The sequence below is a fragment of the Solanum verrucosum genome, unplaced genomic scaffold (assembly GCF_900185275.1).
Source record: "Solanum verrucosum unplaced genomic scaffold, falcon-dt-bn FXZP01000062.1, whole genome shotgun sequence".
Taxonomy (NCBI): Eukaryota; Viridiplantae; Streptophyta; class Magnoliopsida; order Solanales; family Solanaceae; genus Solanum; species Solanum verrucosum.
The window spans coordinates 4,152,488-4,174,013 of record NW_026020477.1 but is presented as its reverse complement, the minus strand read 5'-3'; the positions used below and the strand labels follow the sequence as shown (position 1 = coordinate 4,174,013).

Genomic DNA, 21,526 nt, shown 5'->3' with positions numbered 1-21,526 from the left:
CATATTATACGTCTATCTTTTGATCATGAGCTGAAGTTTTGAAATTATGCACACATTAAGAAATTGTAGTGACTAGTGACTATGATTCTAGGGTGCTTTCAAATAAAGTATCTCATGAGTTACGAAATTAGATTGCTTCTGATTGAAGTATTCCTACTATGAAAGATTTCTATGGCTTAGCCACCTCCGATTGAAGTGTAGTTTTACTAAAAAAAAAAGATTATCATGATTTAAATGCTTTCAATTAAATGTATATAAATAGAAAACGGTATTACAAGAAAAAGGCAATAAGAAACCAGAAAATCTTAAGACTAATTCATTTCAAAATGTGAACAACAAAAATCACGAGCTTAAGCTGCCGCTGAAGCCTTTCCTGAGCCTTTTCCTTTTTGGTTGCGTCTTCTTTTTCATTCCATGATTTCTTGCATCTTTTTTCATTCTTGGATCGACAAGGACCTTTCCCTTGCCAACCTTAACTTGAACTCCCTTCTTTGCCACTACATATTCCCTTTCTGGTTTTTTTGTTGACGACGCCTTCCTGTATAGTTGTTCAATCATTTTTCTCTTTGAACCTTCAGAGATTTCAGTTTGGTCTGATATTGAGTTAGCTTTCTTCCTAAACTTCTCTAGCTTTCTATGTGCGGCCCGTTTCTTACGAGCTTTGGCTTCTGCAACCTTCTTTGCAGGCCGAGCATCAATTGCTTTAAATTGAGCTCTCATTGCAGCAATCTCCTCTTTTGTCACGGGTTTCACTGGCTGGAAATTTCTCTTTTCCTCATCAATGAACCACTTCGGCAACCCCTCATCGTGAAACATATATCTGTTGTAAGCATCATCAATCATTTCTTCCCTAGGCCTTTTCTTCAGCGTCATTTTTGCTGTAGCCAATATTTCAGCCTTGGTGTCAATATCGTCATCAGATTCATCAGATGATGAGTCACTAGAATCAGTAGCAGGAGCAGGAACAATCTCAAAATCATCCGTCTTAGAAGCTGAGACCTGTAAGCCACCATTTGTTTTCCTCCTCGTCATATCCTTAGTTTCTCCCTGCTGTTTATCATTTTTCAGTTCCTTAGATTTTTGGATCTTCTTAGCCCCTCCATCTACTTCCATTTCATCATTACTGTCATACATGTCCAAGACATCCTGCTCTTCTGCTTCAGCAAAAGCATCTTGAGTAAACCACATCTTCACAATCTCCTCCTGAGGTGGTGCATCCTCAAGGGGCACAACAAGAGGGTTGACTTCATTATCTTCCATGTCACTCTCAGAGTCTTGAGCAGAATGAATCATTGTGCTATCATCATTGCCATCCTGAAAAAGAAAGAGCAGCACTACCATTAATGCAAAGAAAGACAGAAAAGAAAAACTTCTGAGTAACTTGAAGAAGCCATGTTAAAAAACATACCACTTTGTACACATTTTTTACCTGACTTATGAAAGGTAATTGGAAAATTTAAGATAATGATCAAAATTTGATTCAATCCTTTTATGTAATCCTAGTTTAAGGTCGATCAGGATTTATTTAAATCAATTTGAATTTGTCTTTTGTTTTGGTAAAAACTGAATCTTACCAAATTTGCAATCTCAGTTAATATTTATTTGAAATCTGCATGCCACTTTATTACAGCTAATGAGTTGTTGTAATATAGGAAATGAATGTAAATAATAACAAATCAAGTATATAGGAAGGATATGAAGTTGTGCCTAGTACTCCCTGGGGCAAACACAATCCAGATTTGGAGTGTTTTACAGATCAATTTTGATCCAGAAAAACAGGATTTAAATCTTTGCCAAATTAGAACAAAGCTCAAACAAGTTAGCTCCTACTAAATCCAGCAGAGCATCATCAAACAAGTACTAAAAGAATGACCTCTATTGAATTTATATACAAAGTACTTGTTGAAGGAAACAAGAAACTCGGTCCCATAGCAAAAGGAAACACGGAAAGAACTTAGGAGAGGATGTAACTGATAAGAATTTTGTGGTGCAACTTAAACCTCACTTACCTGCAGATCATCCTTCAAGTGTGCTTGTTTGGATCGCTTTCTCTGTTTTGATTTACCTTCCACTCTACCCAAATACCGTTCATAAGCCTCATCAAATAATGCCTCAATATTATCATCATGTCTGAAAATGAAGGGAAAAAGAAACCTTGTAGCTTTAGAAGTTTACAGGCAACAATCAATTATAGAAGCAGATCAGCAAAAAGCTGGCCATAATACCTTCTGCGTTCGTCCCCAGAGTCCAGATCACTGGATGAATGTCCCGGGCATCCTCATCACTTTCATTGCTTACCTCAGTAGTTTCTTTGTCGTATTCACTGTTATCAACAACTACGAGATCTTTCTTACCCTGAAATGTTTTTTCAAATGCATGTGATATCTAGATGTAGATTTTCTCAAATACACAAGACCCCATATGGACGATGAAGAACAGAGATTTCAACCAGATTAACATTAAGGAAAAACAATTTCTCTGTAAAAGCCGCATCCAGTCCACTAGTGCAAATGATATAACAAAGAAGCTAAAGTGTGAAAATACCTTGATGGAAGATAGAGAGAACAAATCCTGATCACCATAACCATCCTCTGTCGCATCTACTTGTATCCCAAGTGCCTTGCGTGCTTTCTCCTGCAATCAGAAGAATAAAAGGGAAATAAATCAGTGAAATAGATCCCATGTGACTACTTCATGAATTTAGGAAAGTAACAGAAGTTGTTAGAGGGTACATATCAATTCAAGAAACCACTCCAAGACTTTGGTCGAGTGTTAAGAGCACAACTAGTGATGTGTGAATTAGGCGCTAGTCAGAGATAGGAATCTTTTCTCTTTCTTTGTTAATGGTAGAGTTGTATTCTCCAGCACTAAGGGTATGCTGGCTACTTCCAAAAAGTTACAAGCTATTTCCGTAATTACATAGATCCTAGGAAATCCACAAACTGTTCTACTTCTTCTATACCATCTTCTTTACACCAAATATACAACACGTTAATGCAATTTTCTTTCACCTTCTGAATAGTATTAGTAATATTCTCATGACACCTGAGGTTTCTTTCTCTCAAAATAGCCCACCAGAAACAAGCAGGTACTACAGACAACCTTGTCACAGGTTGAATCCGACAGCAGAGAAAAGCCTGGTGCTTAAGTGAAGTGTAGCAGGACAGACCATCATCCACTGAGTTTCAAACCAAGAGCCGCTGGACTCAAGGGTTTCTCAGTTATAAAAAAATCACAAAACCCTAATGTCAAGATTTCAACCAAATAATACTTAGTAGCAAGTTTAATTTTTCCCAGAACGCCCAGGTGTGAGTTTCAGTCATTGACCTACAGGCAATCAAATTAATATTCCACCTGGCTCTGAACTGCAACTTTTCCCAGGCTCTAGTTCAACTAATCAGTTTATAGCTAAGATACCCTGAAGAGAAGATGTTTAAGGGGGTATTCAGAAGACGGAGAGGAGCCACCATAAGTTTTTTCCAAACGTTGATAACTTGAAATGCATGAAAGCGCACTTGTTTTCATAAGGGAAAAGCACAAAATTTCACAATTTGGGATATTTGTTTGTTCATTAATTCTTCTGAGCTCAACAGAAAATACCACTCCCCACATGATGTTTTATGGAACACATTCTTAACTATGTGTAAATAACAACAGCTAACCAAAACAGAAATTGAAAGAGACTTGGTGGAGCATATGCATAAACCTTGGCTCGTCTTTTTGCTTGAAGTTTCTTCTCTTTTTTCTGCTTTTTCTCCAAAATATTGGTTTTCTCCTCTATTTCATTGAGAACTCTTTCATCTTCATCTTCACCTTCATCTTCACCTTCTTTGCTCTCACTTTCAACAACCGTTGGGGTCTTTATTTTTTCAGGAGATAAAGCTTTTCTTATCTGCATACGCCACCTAGTAAAAAAAAAAGTTTACATCAAAAAATCATAAGAGGAACATAAAAGAATGAGAATAGAGAATAATGTAACTAAATTCAATCAAGAACTTTGAGCATCCCAAAACGGAAAGGTGCTAAAAAGATTTCTGTTTCGTACTTTAACAGATACTTGAAGTCTTGCTTTGCAAGAACACGTAAATCATCACATAGAGATTTAACCTGACACAAAAATTGAAGTGTAAGGCTAACGATAGCAAGCAACTACAGCATCTAGCAACAACAGGCTATAGCCTATAATAGACCACATGTAATATACCTCCTCTGTTGTGAGAGTGTGGTCTCTAATGGCCAAACAGGCAGGATCATCAAAACTCATTGAAGAAAATGTACCAAGGACCTGAACAGGGTTATCAGACCATACAAAATCTGCAACTGAGCACACCTTCCTTAGGACTGTGGCTCCATCTTCGTACCTGCAAGGTTCATTTTATACAAATGTCATATAGATGCAAGTGTGATGGGATAATTCATGCATCTGAAAATAGAAAGAAAGAAATCAATTAACTCAAATCTTCGCCCAGATTAGCTCTAATAATGACAAACCCATTAGACTGAATCAAAGTTAACATCAATCATTTGAAAGCTGGCAATTAGTTAGAAATTCAAATGTCAAGGTAATAGCTACTGGAATGACATCATCTATTAATGATGGATCATAAAAAAGACCAGTCCCAGTATACTAGGCTAGCATTTGGCCATGAAATTTGATTGGATTTTGAAGCTTCAAATCTGTAAATTTCAATTTTTGGGACTTCCACTCACAAAACTTCAAATTCCAAAATTACAACTTCAAAACCTATGGCCAAATGGGAGCTAAGAGGTTTCACATGTTGCCCCAACAATTATAGGCTCTAAAACAGACTAGTAGAAGTTGGGGCTGGAATTTATTAGTGAGGCAGACTAAGCAACCTGAGAGCTTCATTATCACAACTCAGTCCAGAATTCTCATTAAAACATGCAAAGAAAGAGATTTGGAGAGTGAAATCTTCAGCATCAGACTGCTAAACAAACATCCACTTTATTCTGATGGAACAAAATCAGTCATAATCCACCGGCATGCGAAACCATGAAGGAAGTGAAGCAGGCCAAGTTTTAGGAAGAATAAAGAACAAACTGCTGCGATGCTGGGGACGCAGAAACTAAGAGCCCTCAATGGCCAAAGGCCAGATCCCCACACACTCACACCTTTTTCTCTCTGTCACCACACACTCTTTCTTCTCCCATTCATCATTTGACAATTTTACACTCTTTTCAGTGCTCAAACTACTTAGTAACCTCCCAACCTAGCATCATGGCCCATTGTCAGATGTTTGTTTTTCACTTTGCTAAAACTTCCTCAACAAAAATCTCACAAGAACTCAACCCATGTGACGAAACCAAAAGAAAAGGGAAAAAACAACTTATTTTTAGCAAACTATCTTTCTCCTTGTATAATGTCACTGCATCTCTTCAAATGAATGGTCACCTATTATCATTAGTTAGCCAACAAAGACGGATTCAGCTTCTTCTCGTAATTCAAGCTCGTATGAGAAGCTGGTCAAGCATCCCCATAGATACTACATCTAGTGAGTTGTGTACTTGTCAAAAAGGACAAACACATCATCTGCTTCCCTGCATCAGTTGCACTACAAGGGCAGATTCTGGGAAGTGTTAAAAGCAGACTGGTTCAGTTTACAAAGTTTGGTGTCCCAAAAATCTATGCACAAAAAACATGTTTGTATCATTTGATTATAGTCAATGATGTCATGTTCCTTCTCATGGACTTGAAACAATTATTCAAATGCATAAATACACAGCAAAATAGGATATACCCATCACGGTGTCTCTTCTGCTTCGTCGCCCCGAGTACATCAATCACCTGATTAAGTACACACAAGAAGCTCAATGAGATTATAGGAGCGCCTATATGTTAAGGAAAAGGAAAGTGCACGGACCTAGCATGCAAAAGAGATAAAAGGGGGAGGGGGTTAAGGAGAGAGTGTGAGAGAGGACCATAATTCAAAAACCAGTACCTTGGGGGGTTCTTTTCCTCCTTGAAAGAGGTGCTTTATATCAAGAAGTCGTGGATCGATCTTTGAAGGAGCTTTATATTTCAAACCTATAATATAAATTTCAGCAGATGCTGAACGACTGGCCGGAGGTTTGTCCACCTCAACTTTTTCAAAAAGCTGTAGATGAAACTCAAAAGTGAGGGATCATTTGATCCTTTATACTTGAAAATAAAACTTTGTATAGATGTGGAAAATTACCTGTCTTAGACAGTAAAGAACTGCATTATAATCTTGAGATCTGAAAATCTAAAAGAGGAGACCGTATCAGTCTAATGTACAACTCTGTTTTATGAGCATGAGAAAAAGTATTTTCATCACAATTACGCTTGAACAAATACAAATATTGATCATTGCCTCGCAGAAGAAAAAGGAATGAACCTAAAACTGTTATTTGAGGTTGCTTTTAATTGTAAATAATACCAATAGATCTGATACTAGAGCCAGACTCAACATTGTTAAAAGAGGCCAAGGGCTTCATTTTGGACAACTACATGTGCATGCCAAGAGTTTTGCCAACATATGAGGCAGGAAGTATGACACAATAATTAATCAGTAGGTCATGGAAGATAGTTAAAGCAAAGATAAAACCCTCAGAATTCAGCCAAATACACCATTGGCTTCGGAGATGCACTCAACCATTCAAAAAAATACACTGATGAAACAATGAAAAGAAGGATATATTAAGAAAAAGATTACTACAAGAACATAGTTATTGAACAGGAAAATGACGATGTAGCGTTTAGATAGTTGGTAGCGATGTAAGATATGTATTGCGCTCATTCCTTCACGAGGATCAACTTTAAAGGATGCACTTTGGTAAAGCTACAGCAGAAACACTCAAAGACTAGAAAATAGAATAAAATAGCACAGCTGTCGGGCAAGGTAAACCGTAGGAAGGAAATAGAATAATTTAATCAGCAACTCAGTTGAAATGAAATTTCATAATTTTCTGACTGTTCTAGACAAATGGCTGTGTTAAATATAGTTGGAATTCATATAGGCATAAATAGCTACGAAAACTTAACAAGACCAGTAACCAACTACATAATAGAACAGCAGATATCCATTAACTAATTAAAGGAACTCATCCCCGAGCACAAAGTCTTTTCCGCTTTGTCAACATTCATAATAACTTCAACAGGCTTAACATAATCGAAAAAGATTGAATTTTTAGCGAGTACCTTTGTAATAAAAGTCCCTTTTGGAGCCAACAATTCAGTAGCAAGCTTAACCGAATCAATTACCAATGAATTCTGACTAGTAGCTTCTTTAGCCCAAGCACCACCAACATTAGGGGAACCATCATGAAGAATCAAATCAAAAGCTCTACATCCATTCTCAGCCATAAGTTTCTTAATAGCTGAACGACATTTAGGTGTAGTGATATCCTGTTGAACAGAGATAGCACCGCGAATTGGCCTAATTGGATTCAAATCAACACCGATAACAAGACTACCAACGGGTACATGCCTAACAGCAACTTGCATCCAACCACCAGGTGCTGCACAAAGATCAAGTACTGATTGTGATGAACGTAGAAAACTGAACTTGGAATTGAGTTGGATAAGCTTCCATGCAGCCCTAGAACGATAACGTTGTTGTCTGGCAAGATGATAGTACTTGTCCAAACGATGCTTCCCTTTCACCTTCCCCATTTCGATCAAGAGGGTTTAACAAGTTTGCAAGGGTTTAGGTCCTGGCTGGCTGACTTTATATAGGGTTTTGTATATATAAAAAAAAGTGAGGTATAAAAGGAATTTGATGAGGTATTTTTGTATTATTTAATTATTTTATTCCAGGATTATTATTTCACCAAGAGAAATATAGAAGTTAGGGGTGATTACTCGTCGCTTTACATAAGAGACTTCAAGTTAATCTACAATACGTCTACATCCTACATAAAATGTAGCGAAAGTAATATCAGTACACTACACATATCGGTAAGCATCATCCACCGATCAAGAAAATCATGCAACATAACATAGGAAACACATTGACAATCATGAAGATCCTATACCACCCACCCCAATCATCCTCATTCATTTTATTTAATAATCTAACCAACAAGATGCTTCTATTTACGGAACAAGTATATTGAGTAATTAGTCACATCAACTAATCTCATGAATCGATAACATCCGAATAACATCATTACACACTTAGTCACCCTTTTTCCTATTGTACCGAGCATTATGCCAATAACCTATGACAACCAACAGAAATCATAATGCACCAAACAATATCATAACATAACCCCCACCCAAGATTACCTCATATGTCGCACTGTATCAACTATGACAAAATCATAAGCAACACAAGAGTTATACATAGCTCAACAAGTAAAGCAATCATCACAAAATATGTGCACATAGATATACATCAGCACCATTATACATATTTATTATCAATGCATCACACTCTCTCGATTGTACACACACGCTAAGAATTTTATTTATGTTCAATAGTTATGACTTACATGGGACCAACTTTATTTATATATCATGTCGTTGTGGTACGTACCCGACCTTTTGAAAATATGTAACCACTCATTCGGAAGCTCACCTCGCTTCAAGCCTTTCATAAATTTGTAAGTCAATATGTCACTATTAGTATTCTCACACATATATGTAACTGCTCGTCCGGAAGCTCACCTTGACTTCGAGTCACTTATCAAACTATAAGGTCATATGTACCCTAACTACTATCACACATATAACTAAGTATATCACAATTATAAGTACACCTGCAACACAAGAAATTCAATGATTTCATCAACCGTTTACTCATGCAATCTTAAGCATCACAATCACGTCATCAAGATGGTCTTCAACAGGCATTCAACTTAGGGATACATATGTATCCAGTCAAGTCTAACTCCAATTAACCTACGAAATCCTTTTCCTCATCACGATCAATAGCCTAGCAATGACTAAGTAAATAATATTATACCCTCATGTCATCACTACGACAAGTTCGTCCTCGTTAATGGTAATTAAGCTTATTTTCTATATTATGAGTTTATGTAGTTTCTTTGACGTGATCTATCTTCACTTCCTTACCCTATATTTCAACACATATATCATATTAATACAAAATACCCATCAAGAATTTCATACAATAACACATCAACACATAATTAAATCTCTTTTACTTAAATTCTATATTTTATCCGGTCAAACGCCATGACCACGGGCCTAATCATGAATCTCTAGTCAAACCTATATTATGCTCACATTTTATAACCATACTCTACTACTCATAAACATTAGATATCACATACAGACAACTTATCATAAAAGACTAATTCATTCCTTTTAAGAAATGCAAGTCATCTATGATACAATGCTATATATTATACTAATAAAGCATCATAAAGAAATGACAATTTACTCCTTAAAAAAGACACAAGTTCTCTATGATACCCATTGTATATATCATATATTGATAGATTATTAATAAAGGACATGTTCATTTTTTCGAAATACAACACTTTTCAATTCTTTATGATATATATGATATACTGACAAAGTATCATAAAGAACTAGCTCATTCTTTCAAGAAAAGCACAATTCAAGTACCTATGATATCCACATGGTATATACCATATACTAATAGGGTATCATGAATGACTTATCCACATGATATATCCATGGTAGCAAGATATCATAAATGATCGATTCATTCGTTCAAAAAATATCTGTCATCTATGATACATATATGGTATATATTATATGTTGTCAGGATATCATAGAGATCGGTTCATTCCTTAAAAATACTTTTTAGTTTTATATGATGGTACATATCATATCCTGATAGAGAGTATCACAGTGATTAATTTATTCCTTAAACAATATTTATTAGTCCTCTTTGATATTCAGATGATATAATCATATACAAATAAGGTATCAAAGAATTTATGCTTAATTTTGATATTTTATTATCAATTTTAACAAGTATATTTTAATAAAAGTAATTATTAAAAAATAGAGTCATGTTTTAGATATAAGTTTTGTTTTTGTTTGCAAAAGAGATTTTTTTAAATAAAAATATATTTTTCATCAATGTAGATTTAAATAAACAAACTAATGGGTGTAGTATGTAGTATTTTTCCTATTTATTTTTATTATAGTTTAATTTGTATAATTTTCTCTTTTTAATAACCTAGAAATCGTTAGTTAATATTTTATAATATTTAAAAAGAGGTTAAAACATATACAATTATAGAAATTGATAAAAGAAGAAGAGGATAATCTAACCAGAAAAATAAAAAAATAAATCATGCTAAATAATACAAAACAAAAAAGGAGACAATAAGAGAAAAAGAAAGTAAGAGAAGAAAGCAAAAGAAGAGAAATAATATCTGACAAAGTTAGTAAGAGAGGACGTAAATCAGGTAATTTTAATTCGCTTTAAATAGACAATTCATGTATTTTTACTAGAGCCGTCAATATGGGCTAGGCCCGTTGGGTCGGCCTGGCCTAACCCTTGATGTGATAGGGCTGAGCTATGATTTTTGGAGCCCATTTAAGAAAAATGCTTTTTAGCTTGGCCTAAATAAGTCTGCCAATTTATGGGGCTTGAGAAATATGGATAGGGCCAGCCCGTGAGCCAAAAAAATTTAATTAAAAAATAAAAATAAAAATAAAATAAAGTATTAAAAATAACAAGAGTCTAAATTCAAAATCTGTTTAAAGTTAGAAATATTACAAGTTAAATACAAATTATGTTTATAAAATATGTACTACATAAAATTAAAATTCCCTAAAACTTCTAGGGAATCACTACATAGGCCGTAACCTATGGAGTATTGTCATAGTTTATGTGTTTTATTATGTTCATTGGAAAACAATTAGGTTAATATTTATATTTAGATATTTATGTTTTTACTTGAAATCAAACTTAATAAATATTATAAAGATAATTTTATTTGTGGATTTGATTAACAAGTTGTAACACTAACACCATGTAATATTGTCTTGTCAATATTTATGATAATATTTTAAAATTATAATTTAATTAAAAAAATTATAAAAAATATACTTTTAAAAAAAAAGGGCTGGCCCGGCAAGCCCGTAGCCCACGTACTTGTGGGCTGGGCAGACCATTTTTTGGCCCACACCAAAAATGGGCTAGCCCGACCTGACCTGTCAAATTTCAAAGCCTGTATGAGTTAGCCCAGATGGGGTGGGCTAGCCCATATTGACAGCTCTAATTTTTAATATAATTTATTATCGTATTTGATATTATATTTAATTAAGTTTCATTTGGCAATTGATATGTATGCCTATGTTTGAACGAATTTTTTCATCTAAAATTTTGAGTTGATGCTAAATTGCTAATTTTTCGGAAGTGAAAATTTATCATTTAATTTTTTGAATTTCCATCACTAAACATATTTCTTATTTGATATATTTACTATTTAATTTTTTTTTCTCTTCAATTCCATTTTAATTTTTTTGGGGTAGATCTTCTGTCACACCTCGAGCATACAACCTGGACGTGATCGGCACTCGAGAACCATTTGTCATCCCCAAGCAAACCCTTGACCTGACTGACTACGTAGCGGAAGACTCACTCAAGTAATAACAGACTTAAAATAAAATTTGATCTAAGAAAAACTCAACTCGAATGTCTGAAAGTACTCATGCAATAATTATAGCAGTTTGCAAAATATCTTTAAAGGAAAGAAAGTACTGAGAAACTCCTCGACTCTACCTATATATGAAGCCTATAATGTTTAACATAGATGTCAGGACAATAACCCACGAAGCATAAAAAAAGCTAAACTGTAAGTAAACGTGAAGTCCTTCGAAAAGTGCAGAGTGATCTCAACGGAGCGCTTGTTAATGATCCTGAACACCTGTGTCTGCATCATAAAATGATGCAGGCCACTACACCATTTTAGGCCTATGGCCACCCCAGTAAAGTGTAGCCTAAACTAGCAAAAAGTGTGGCCTTTGACAAAAGGCTACACTTTTGGACTTTAGGCAACACTTTTTAGGGGGTGGCCTAATGAAGCGTAACCTTTGACATTAGGCAACACTTTTTAAATGTCGCCATCTTTGGCTACACTTATAAAGCGTAGCCAAAGAGGTATAAGGGCACGCTTTGTTGTGATGAATTAGCGACACCTATTTTTTATTATACTACACTTAAAAGCGTTGCCTTTTCTTTGTTATTGGTCACACTTAAAAAGCGATGCCTTTTATATCTCATCAAGAGCAACACTTATAAAGTGTAACTTTATCTCTCATCTAGAGCAACACTTATAAAGTGTAACTTTATATCTCATCTAGAGCACAAGATAACATTGGACGTCCTACAACAACACTTTTGAAGTGTGGCAATGTTGTGTAGAATTTTGTAGCCACAATTTTTTATTTTTAATAATAATAATTTTTATTTGCATATATTTAATATATAATCACATAATTAAATATACAAGTGACCTAAAGCACAAAATTAGCTAATAATTAAATCGAAGCTATATATTTCAAATAAACTTCGAGAAACATGTCTTGTACAACCAATACTTAGAAAGTGATTGCTTAAAGATCTCTACTATCGATAATTTCCAAAGAATCAAATGCATTCAAATGTATATGACAATAGTACAAAAACTCTTCATTGTTCACTACAATAGACCGAATTTACATTTGGCCACATGCAATTCAAATTCAATTACCGCCATTTTCCTGCAAATTCAAAATAAAATTATAAATTAGTGAAATAAATGTGGAAGTGCATAATTGGAGAGTATTCACTGTAAGCCAACCAATCAAAATCAATATATATATGCAAATCATATAGAACATTTATCAGCACATGAATTCTGGATTACTGCATGTATTGTAAACACAAAGAACACTTGTTACATGTCTGTATAGGGCAGGAACTGGGAGCTTCCCATTTCATTAATCAAGAAAGAGCTCAAGAGAATAGCTCTCACATTCACACTTTGATATTAAGCAAAGAGATGAGGAATTTAAAAAAAGAAAAGAGTTGGAGGCTGCTAGGAAGAACAAAAACAAAGGGGAACAAGGCAAACAAGATTCCAGAAACCTGCAAATGCAATACACAAATAGAGAGGATGGAAACAACAGTTCACAATACCAGCAGCACAAAAAAAAAGGAAATAACAACAAGCCAACTGATGAAGAATGGCAGACTCAGAAGAGAAGCTTACAGGCTAGTTCAACATAGCATGGACAGACCAAAATCTCCTAAGGAAACATTGCAGCAGCAACAGACTCATCACACAAGTATGACTACTAACTCTGCACTCCCTACATCTAATAATTTCATTGATCTTTCTATGCAGGATCAACCAAACAATCAAGAAGGAGCTGAAAATCAGAATTCAAAAGATAAGGATACAATGGAGACACAAATTAATAATAAGTCAACCACTGACAGCATGTTGGGCATGAGAACACCCACATTGATCATAGTCTAGACCATAGATCCCCTATTAGCCCCCCTCAGCATCACATTCAGAATAAACAGCAAGTTCCAGACAGGTTTCGGGTTAATGCTACAAGTCAAGGTCATAAATCATTTAATCTTAAGTTATTTTCTGCTTTTGCAAAAAATTCAAGAGAACCTATATCTTAAAGTTATAATAAGATCCATTTTAAATAAAATCGTAGAGTAAAAATGGTGGTTTAGCAGCATGGGAACCTGCAGGAGCCTCTGAGTATTTGGAGGTAACACAATATTCCTATTTCTTTGATTTATTTTGAGGTTGTTAAAAACCTTCAACCATTTTCACTTTCTTGTTCTGTTTTATGCACCGACAGCTGCTCAATCCTACTGAATTTTTCGCTGACATTGTCATCGAGCATGAGTAAGCTCAAGCAGGTTTTATACCTGGGAGGAAAATAGCTGATAATATTATTCTGGCCCATGAGCTAGTGCAAGCTTATAGTAGGAAACAGATCTCTCTTAGGTGTATGATTAAGGTTGACTTACAGAAAGCTTATGATACTGTGGATATACCTAAGACAAGTATTAGAAGCAATGAGTTTCCCTAAGAGGTTTATTGGGTGGGTAATGGAGTGCATTCAGACTGTTAATTTTTCAATTGTGGTGAATGGAGAGCATACTGAACCATTTGATACAGCAAGAGGGCTTAGGCAAGGGGATCCTATGTCTCCTTATTTGTTTGCCATTGCCATGGAATATCTTAGCAGATGTTTGAATAAGTTGCAAGGGGATAAGGGATTCAAGTTCCATCCTAGATGTGCTAAATTGAATATTACTCATCTAAGCTTTGCGGATGACCTTCTAATGTTTGCTAGGGGTGATATGAAGTCAGTGGCTGCATTACAAGAGTGTTTCATGCAATTCTCTAATGCTTCTGGTTTGAAAGCTAATCTAGAAAAGAGTTGTGCCTACTTTGGAGGTATGCAAGCACAAGTAAAAGAAGATATCCTTCATCACTTAGGATACTCTTCAGGGGAGCTACCCTTTAAGTATTTGGGTATCCCACTATCGACTAAGAAGCTGTCAGTAATGGAGTGGCAGCCGCTAATTGAGAAGATCGTCAGTAGAATATCATCTTGGATAGCAAAGAAACTATCATATGCAGGGACAGTACAGCTGGTTCAAACAGTTTTGTTTGGTGTACAATCATATTGGGCACAAATTGTTTCTAATACCTAGCAAAGTAGTGAAACTTATTGAGGCTCATTGTAGGAGCTATGTGTGGACAGGTACAAATCATATAAACAAAAAAGCTCTAGTTGCTTGGGAGAAAATATGTACTCCAAAATCTGCAGGTGGACTGAATATTACAAATTTGCATTTATGAAACAAAGCTGCAATTGCTAAGACTTTCTGGGACCTTACTCACAAGCAGGACAAGATGGATTCATAGTTTCTATATAAAATCAAAAGGTAAACCAAGCAAGAAAAAGAAAGCAGCAATTAAAAGAAGACAACAAAAAAAGGCTGAGATATAACATTCCAAAGTACAGGAAAGACAGATTCCTAGAAACAAGAACCAGCAGCAACAGGATGACAACTCAAACCACATCAGAACAGAGTTTAACTAGCACAAGTGACAGCAAACTCACTCACAAAAATACAACAAAGTCTCTAACCTTCGAAGAAATCTAAAAGGGACAGCTTTAGCTATGAGAATCAGTTTAAGCAATGAAAACTAAAACCATCTCTCACAACAACCATCACAGTTCAAAGCAGTAAAACAACAGGGGATAAAAGTACACAACTACAACCCAAAATTAGTAGAGTCCTCCTTCAACACAATACAACACTCATACAACTAATAATATATAAAAAATTGGTATAGAAGCTTAAAGGAGACAATGAGTAACAAAAACAAAGTAAACTTTCAAAGATTCAAGATAGTAAAATAAGTTCAGAATTTATTTACCAAGAACACCAGCTCAACTAGAAGAAAAACAATATGCAGACTATTAACAAAAAATGTAAAATACAAAATACCTTTTGAAGAACCGAATCATGAGCTGACCCTGAAGAATGTGGAAGATTTGTGCCTCTTACAGCTTGTGCGCTACTTGCATCAATAGGTGAAGCAATGTTAGATCCAACACACCCTGGTATATCTTGAAAATTCAATCCAGGGTTGTTTTGCAGCAATTGAGTGAATAAATGTCGCATTTCTTCTCTCAATTCTTCCTTTAGATAAGTGATTTCATTGGCATGCTTTTGTTTTAGATTGTTAATTTCCTCATCTTTCTTCAAAGAACTTGTTGTCACTGATCTACCATAGCACCTAAGTCGACCAGGCTGCTCCTTTCCAAACACTGCCCTAAATGCATCATCAGCTGTTTCCCCAGAATTTTGGCGATTTTGAAGTTCAGCCTGTTGAATAAAATTGGCATCCATAATGAATTGTAAGTACTATTTCATTTCCAGTCCTATGATAGCGATCAAGAACTAAAAAAATCTAACAACTTTTCCTAGCAAACAATTCAGCGACATCGACAAAAAGAAGAAGAAGAAGACATACGTGATAAAATTCAATGGAAAACTCCCCACAATATATAAATTTTAAGTCTAAATCAAATTCACTACTAATCCTCTTTAAAAAACTTACTATTGCAACTTGGGTATCAGCCTGGATTTCCTTTCCCGTTTTGGTACGAGTTGCAATAAACATTTCAGGCTTTGATGGTTCTTCGTTGTTGTCTTTGGCTGCACGCTACAAATTATATAAAATAAAAAATAAAAAAAACATCAGTATGCTCTAATAAAGTACAAAAAAATGAAATTCAGATTTTTGAAGAAATGTCAGCTAAGTATTACCAATGCCACGCGTACTCTTGCAAAATTAATAGGTCCCATTCAATGCCTCCACTTTTGTTTTTTCCTGTTTTGAGAATTCATCTCGCATATGGCCTATTATTAAATAAAAAGAGATAATTGAATTGATAAATAAAAAAAGAATAGATATGATGCAAAATATGTCGATGAGTAGAAATGCACTATTTTAGCCTTACTTGAACAGTTAGGTGTTTCCAATACTCGATCAACTGGCGGAATTGATTATCTGGAATGCCATCAGGACGTTTTGCTAGCATGTCCTCAAGGGTACTGTTTTTATCAAAAAAATTCTCTTTAATTTTTTGCTTGTGTCGCCTTTAAGCATCACGAAGACCAGTCATCACCCACTTCTTTCCTTCTACTGGAATTAGAAATTTGGACTATGCAAAATAAAATATATTTAGCTTTAGTAAGTAAAAACAAATAATAAAATATGCAATCTCAAGAGTGATTGTTCTTACATTGATATATTCCCACATGCGCTTTTTAGTATCCTTTGGCACCGCATGCCAACTAGTGTACATCAAGCTGATGAATCTAGGATTCCTTGCAATTGTTCCTATAAAGTTGCTTAATTGTGACACTATCTTATTAGTTGGTCCCACTGCTTGTCCTTTATCAAATGCCACCTCATTTCTTTCTTCCAAATTTCTTGCGTGAATATCCTTACATGTTGTTTGTCCTCGAACTTTTTTTGACTTCGATATTTCTAGATTGATGTAACAGACAAGAAATAAGATATTTCTTTTATAACGAGTACTAAATCTTACATGGTTTAAGACATACCTTTTGTACTACAATCAGTGTCAATTTCCTCTTCGACATCATATTTATCTCCACCGAGTTCTTCTTGATCCACAAGATCATCCAATCCTTTGTTGTGTTCATTAATAATAGGATCATGAATATCATGTTAATTGTGTATCTGTTGCTTATCCAGAAACAGATCAATAGTGGTAGCTGGTCGGACCAATTTCCTCTTCACTTGTTTGAAGTTCAGTAGATCCTCATTATCATGTTGTACCTCTCCATTACCTAGTGTTGTTCCAGTCACATGTACTGAAGCAGTAACACCTTCTTTGAACGATGTTTGGAACCTAGAGTTATTCATAGGAAGTTTAATTCCTTTCTCTTGAATGGACTCTCCAGATTGAAATAACCTCTGTTTAGTTTGTCCTTTCCCTACAATCATATGTGAGGTTCTAAGCTCTTCCCTTGAAGACGATGGAATTACTGATTTGTGCCCAAGCAATTTACTCTTTCCTTGTTGTGGAATGAAATCCTCAGAATTCTTTCTTTTATGTGGTATTGGTGCCTGCTCTTTCTTAGCTCTATCATTGCGTTCATTTGCAAGTTGTTCTCTCTTAATCTTGAATTTGTTGGCCAATTCAGTACTTGATCGGTATTGCATATCAACATCCAGATTCTTGAATGGACTTTGAGCTTTGTTTGGATTCGGACCCTTTTTCTTTAGAATTGCTGATTGATTCATTCTTCTCGCTTTGTTTTAATCTCTTTGATTTCTTCTCCTGTGGTAAGTAAACCTACAAAATAAAAAGGTTTTTTAAGTGAAAGAAGTAGCAGCAATATAATTTTGATATAAGGTTGACAGATGGATAGTTTATTAATTTGAAACATTGTCCTTCCTATGCCTTGTGCATCTGCAGAACCCACAAACCAACTCTTTCCAGAATTTCCAACTCTATAAAAGTTATAGAAAAGCTCAACTCTTTCCAGAATTTCCAGCACTGTATTATAGCAGATTGCAGCAGCTGAGTTTCCAGAATTTCCAACACTGTATAATATTGCAGCAGCTGAGTTTCCAGAACTTCCAGCACTATATATACTGTAAACTGAGTCTATAAGCTGTACATACACAATATCCCCGGAGCCACAACTAAACTAATCTTATAACCTGTACAACCATTCAGAATACTTTACCTAGAGCCACAATTTTATATATAAATACTTTACCTTCTAACCAGCTATACCAAACATAAATTACTTAACCAAATCATATCAACTAAAGCATTGTGAAACAACCAAACATGCTCATTTCTGTGCACAGTGTTCCACCATCTCATCACAATGTATTTAAGAGGAATATAATCTTTTTGGATACCCAGGGAAACAACAAAGAACCCCAGACCTTTCTGGCAAAACTTCCAGAGTTGAAAATATGTTCAATAGTGTCAAGTTCAAGGGAATTATAGCAAAAACATTCTGCAGGGTCAACTCCAAAACTGGACAGCTTCTCATTACTTAAATTACTTAAAGGTAAATAGTTGTACCTTTCTCGGAGCGACGAACTCAGAACTGCGACAAAACCAGAAACGACTTCAAACTGCAGAGCTCACTGTTCTGCCTCTAATGCCTACTGCCTGATAATAAAAGGAAACAAATAAGTATATAAATAACAAACAACAAAATAAAACAATATTCAGCTAGAAGTACAGGTTCCTCATTTAATCTCTTTGATTTCTTTCCCTATGGTAAGTAAACCTACAAAATAAAAGGTTCTTTAAGTGAAAGAAGTAGCAGCAATATAATTTTGATATAAGGCTGATAGATGGATAGCTTATTAATTTGAAACATTGTCCTTCCTATGTCTTGTGTATCTGCAGAACTCACAAACCAACTCTTTCCAGAATTTCCAACTCTATAGAAGTTATAGAAAAGCTCAACTCTTTCCAGAATTTCCTGCACTATATTATAGCAGATTGCAGCAGCTGAGTTTCCAAAATTTCCAGCACTGTATAATATTGCATCAGTTGAGTTTCCAGAACTTCCAGCACTATATATACTGTAAACTGAGTCTATAAGCTGTACATACACAATATCCCCGGAGCCACAACTAAACTAATCTTATAACCTGTACAACCATTAAGAATACTTTACCTAGAGCCACAATTTTATATATAAATACTTTACCTTCTAACCAGCTATACCAAACATAAATTACTTAACCAAATCATATCAACTAAAGCATTGTGAAACAACCAAACAGACTCATTTCTGTGCACAGTGTTCCACCATCTCATCACAATGTATTTAAGAGGAATATAATCTTTTTGGATACCCAGGGAAACAACAAAGAACCCCAGACCTTTCTGGCAAAACTTCCAGAGTTGAAAATATGTTCAATAGTGTCAAGTTCAAGGGAATTATAGCAAAAACATTCTGCAGGGTCAACTCCAAAACTGGACAGCTTCTCATTACTTAAATTACTTAAAGGTAAATAGTTGTACCTTTCTCGGAGCGACGAACTCAGAACTGCGACAAAACCAGAAACGACTTCAAACTGCAGAGCTCACTGTTCTGCCTCTAATGCCTACTGCCTGATAATAAAAGGAAACAAATAAGTATATAAATAACAAACAACAAAATAAAACAATATTCAGCTAGAAGTACAGGTTCCTCATTTAATCTCTTTGATTTCTTTCCCTATGGTAAGTAAACCTACAAAATAAAAGGTTCTTTAAGTGAAAGAAGTAGCAGCAATATAATTTTGATATAAGGTTGATAGATGGATAGCTTATTAATTTGAAACATTGTCCTTCCTATGTCTTGTGCATCTGCAGAACTCACAAACCAACTCTTTCCAGAAGTTCCAACTCTATAGAAGTTATAGAAAAGCTCAACTCTCTTCAGAATTTCCAGTACTATATTATAGTAGATTGCAGCAGCTGAGTTTCCAAAATTTCCAGCACTGTATAATATTGCAGCAGTTGAGTTTCCAGAACTTCCAGCACTATATATACTGTAAACGACTTCAAACTACAGAGCTCACTGTTCTGCCTCTAATACCTACTGCTTGATAATAAAAGGAAACAAATAAGTATATAAATAACAAACAGCAAAATAAAACAATATTCAGCTAGAAGTACAGGTTCATCAATAAAATAATAATCAGATAAGAAGCCAACATAAATTATTTAACCAAACAACAATTGGGCGCATGAAAAAAACCAACAGAATACTTAAACATTGTAGCGATCTAATCTTCAATTCCACATATTACACATCTTAATGTGTTTGTACCAAGAAAACAATTAATTTACAAAAACAGTAAGTGAGCACTATATGGTCATCACAAAAATAATGAAACTCATGGTGCGTCATCTTCAAACTCTTCTTCAGACTCATTTTCAGACTCATCTTCATACTCATTTTCAGACTCATCTTCAAACTCATCTACAAATTCATCTTCAAACTCCTCTTCATACTCGACTTCAAGTTGTTGAGTAACAAATTCCTCCGAAAGCACATCAATAATTGTTTCTGGTACATCAGTCCTTGTTAAGAGTATTTCACCATTATCTTTTGGTATAGATGGTCCCATCAAATGTTCAGATGGCTCATTTTCATAACTTTGTGGGAGATCCTCTTCAACTTCATCACCCATGTTAAACAAGTCTCTTGGAACAGTCTTCATAACATAATGTCTATCTTGATCATATGGATCTTGCACATAGAAACATTGGTGTACTTGAGATCCAAGCACAAAAGGCTCTTCCTGAGAGCATCTCTTGTTAAAATAAACATAAGTAAGGCCATAAGCATCATTTTCAACCTCATACCAATCGCACTTAAATAGAACAACCTTAAAATGACCGTAATAGTCTAATTCAACAATATCAACTATTCTGCCATAATAAGTCAAATCTGCACAATCGGATTTTTATCCTTTGAGCTTGCAAAGCTTGTAGTTGAGGCAACTAGTGTAACACCACTATTTTGTGTTTTACGCCTTGCATCACGCTGCCTAACATGGAATCTATATCCATTGATGAGATACCCAAAATATCTTTTTGCAACGGAATTTGGTCCTCTAGACAATTGTTTTATCAAATTAGGCACATCCTCTTGCAAAGCACGAGTTTCAAACCATTGAGAGAAGTTTTGACAATGATTCTTGGCCTTGTTCCATTTAGATCTTCATGGTTGATTATTAACCTCTTGCTCATGCTCTCTACACAACATGTACTTTTTTTGTTAAAATAATAAATAAAATCAGTTAAAATTAATTATACAAAAAGAATACTATATTCAAATTAAGGTACCTAATATATTCTTGAACCTCGTTACAATTTCCCAATAAGTATGCATGTGCCTGACTTAGTGACTTGTTATCTAAAATGAATGGATCGGTTTTCTTTGCTCCTAAAGGAACTCCTTTGTTAGGAAACAAACTCACAGTTTCTGCATCACTTGGG

General features: G+C 35.0%; 1 protein-coding gene and 1 pseudogene across 1 annotated transcript; both read right to left on the bottom strand.

Annotated features, from left to right (window-relative positions):
* Window positions 1–311: 311 nt before the first annotated feature.
* Window positions 312–7,666, bottom strand: LOC125809127 (uncharacterized). Its single transcript, XM_049488765.1, is given in 12 exon segments — window positions 312–1,314; window positions 2,010–2,130; window positions 2,226–2,268; window positions 2,271–2,355; window positions 2,545–2,634; window positions 3,707–3,905; window positions 4,046–4,107; window positions 4,205–4,361; window positions 5,760–5,806; window positions 5,961–6,116; window positions 6,198–6,245; window positions 7,181–7,666. Coding segments are annotated over 12 exon segments (2,454 nt in total). The 5' UTR covers window positions 7,655–7,666; the 3' UTR covers window positions 312–342.
* A 7,261-nt stretch (window positions 7,667–14,927) lies between these two features.
* On the bottom strand, window positions 14,928–16,373 carry LOC125809388 (uncharacterized; annotated as a pseudogene).
* Window positions 16,374–21,526: the final 5,153 nt, after the last annotated feature.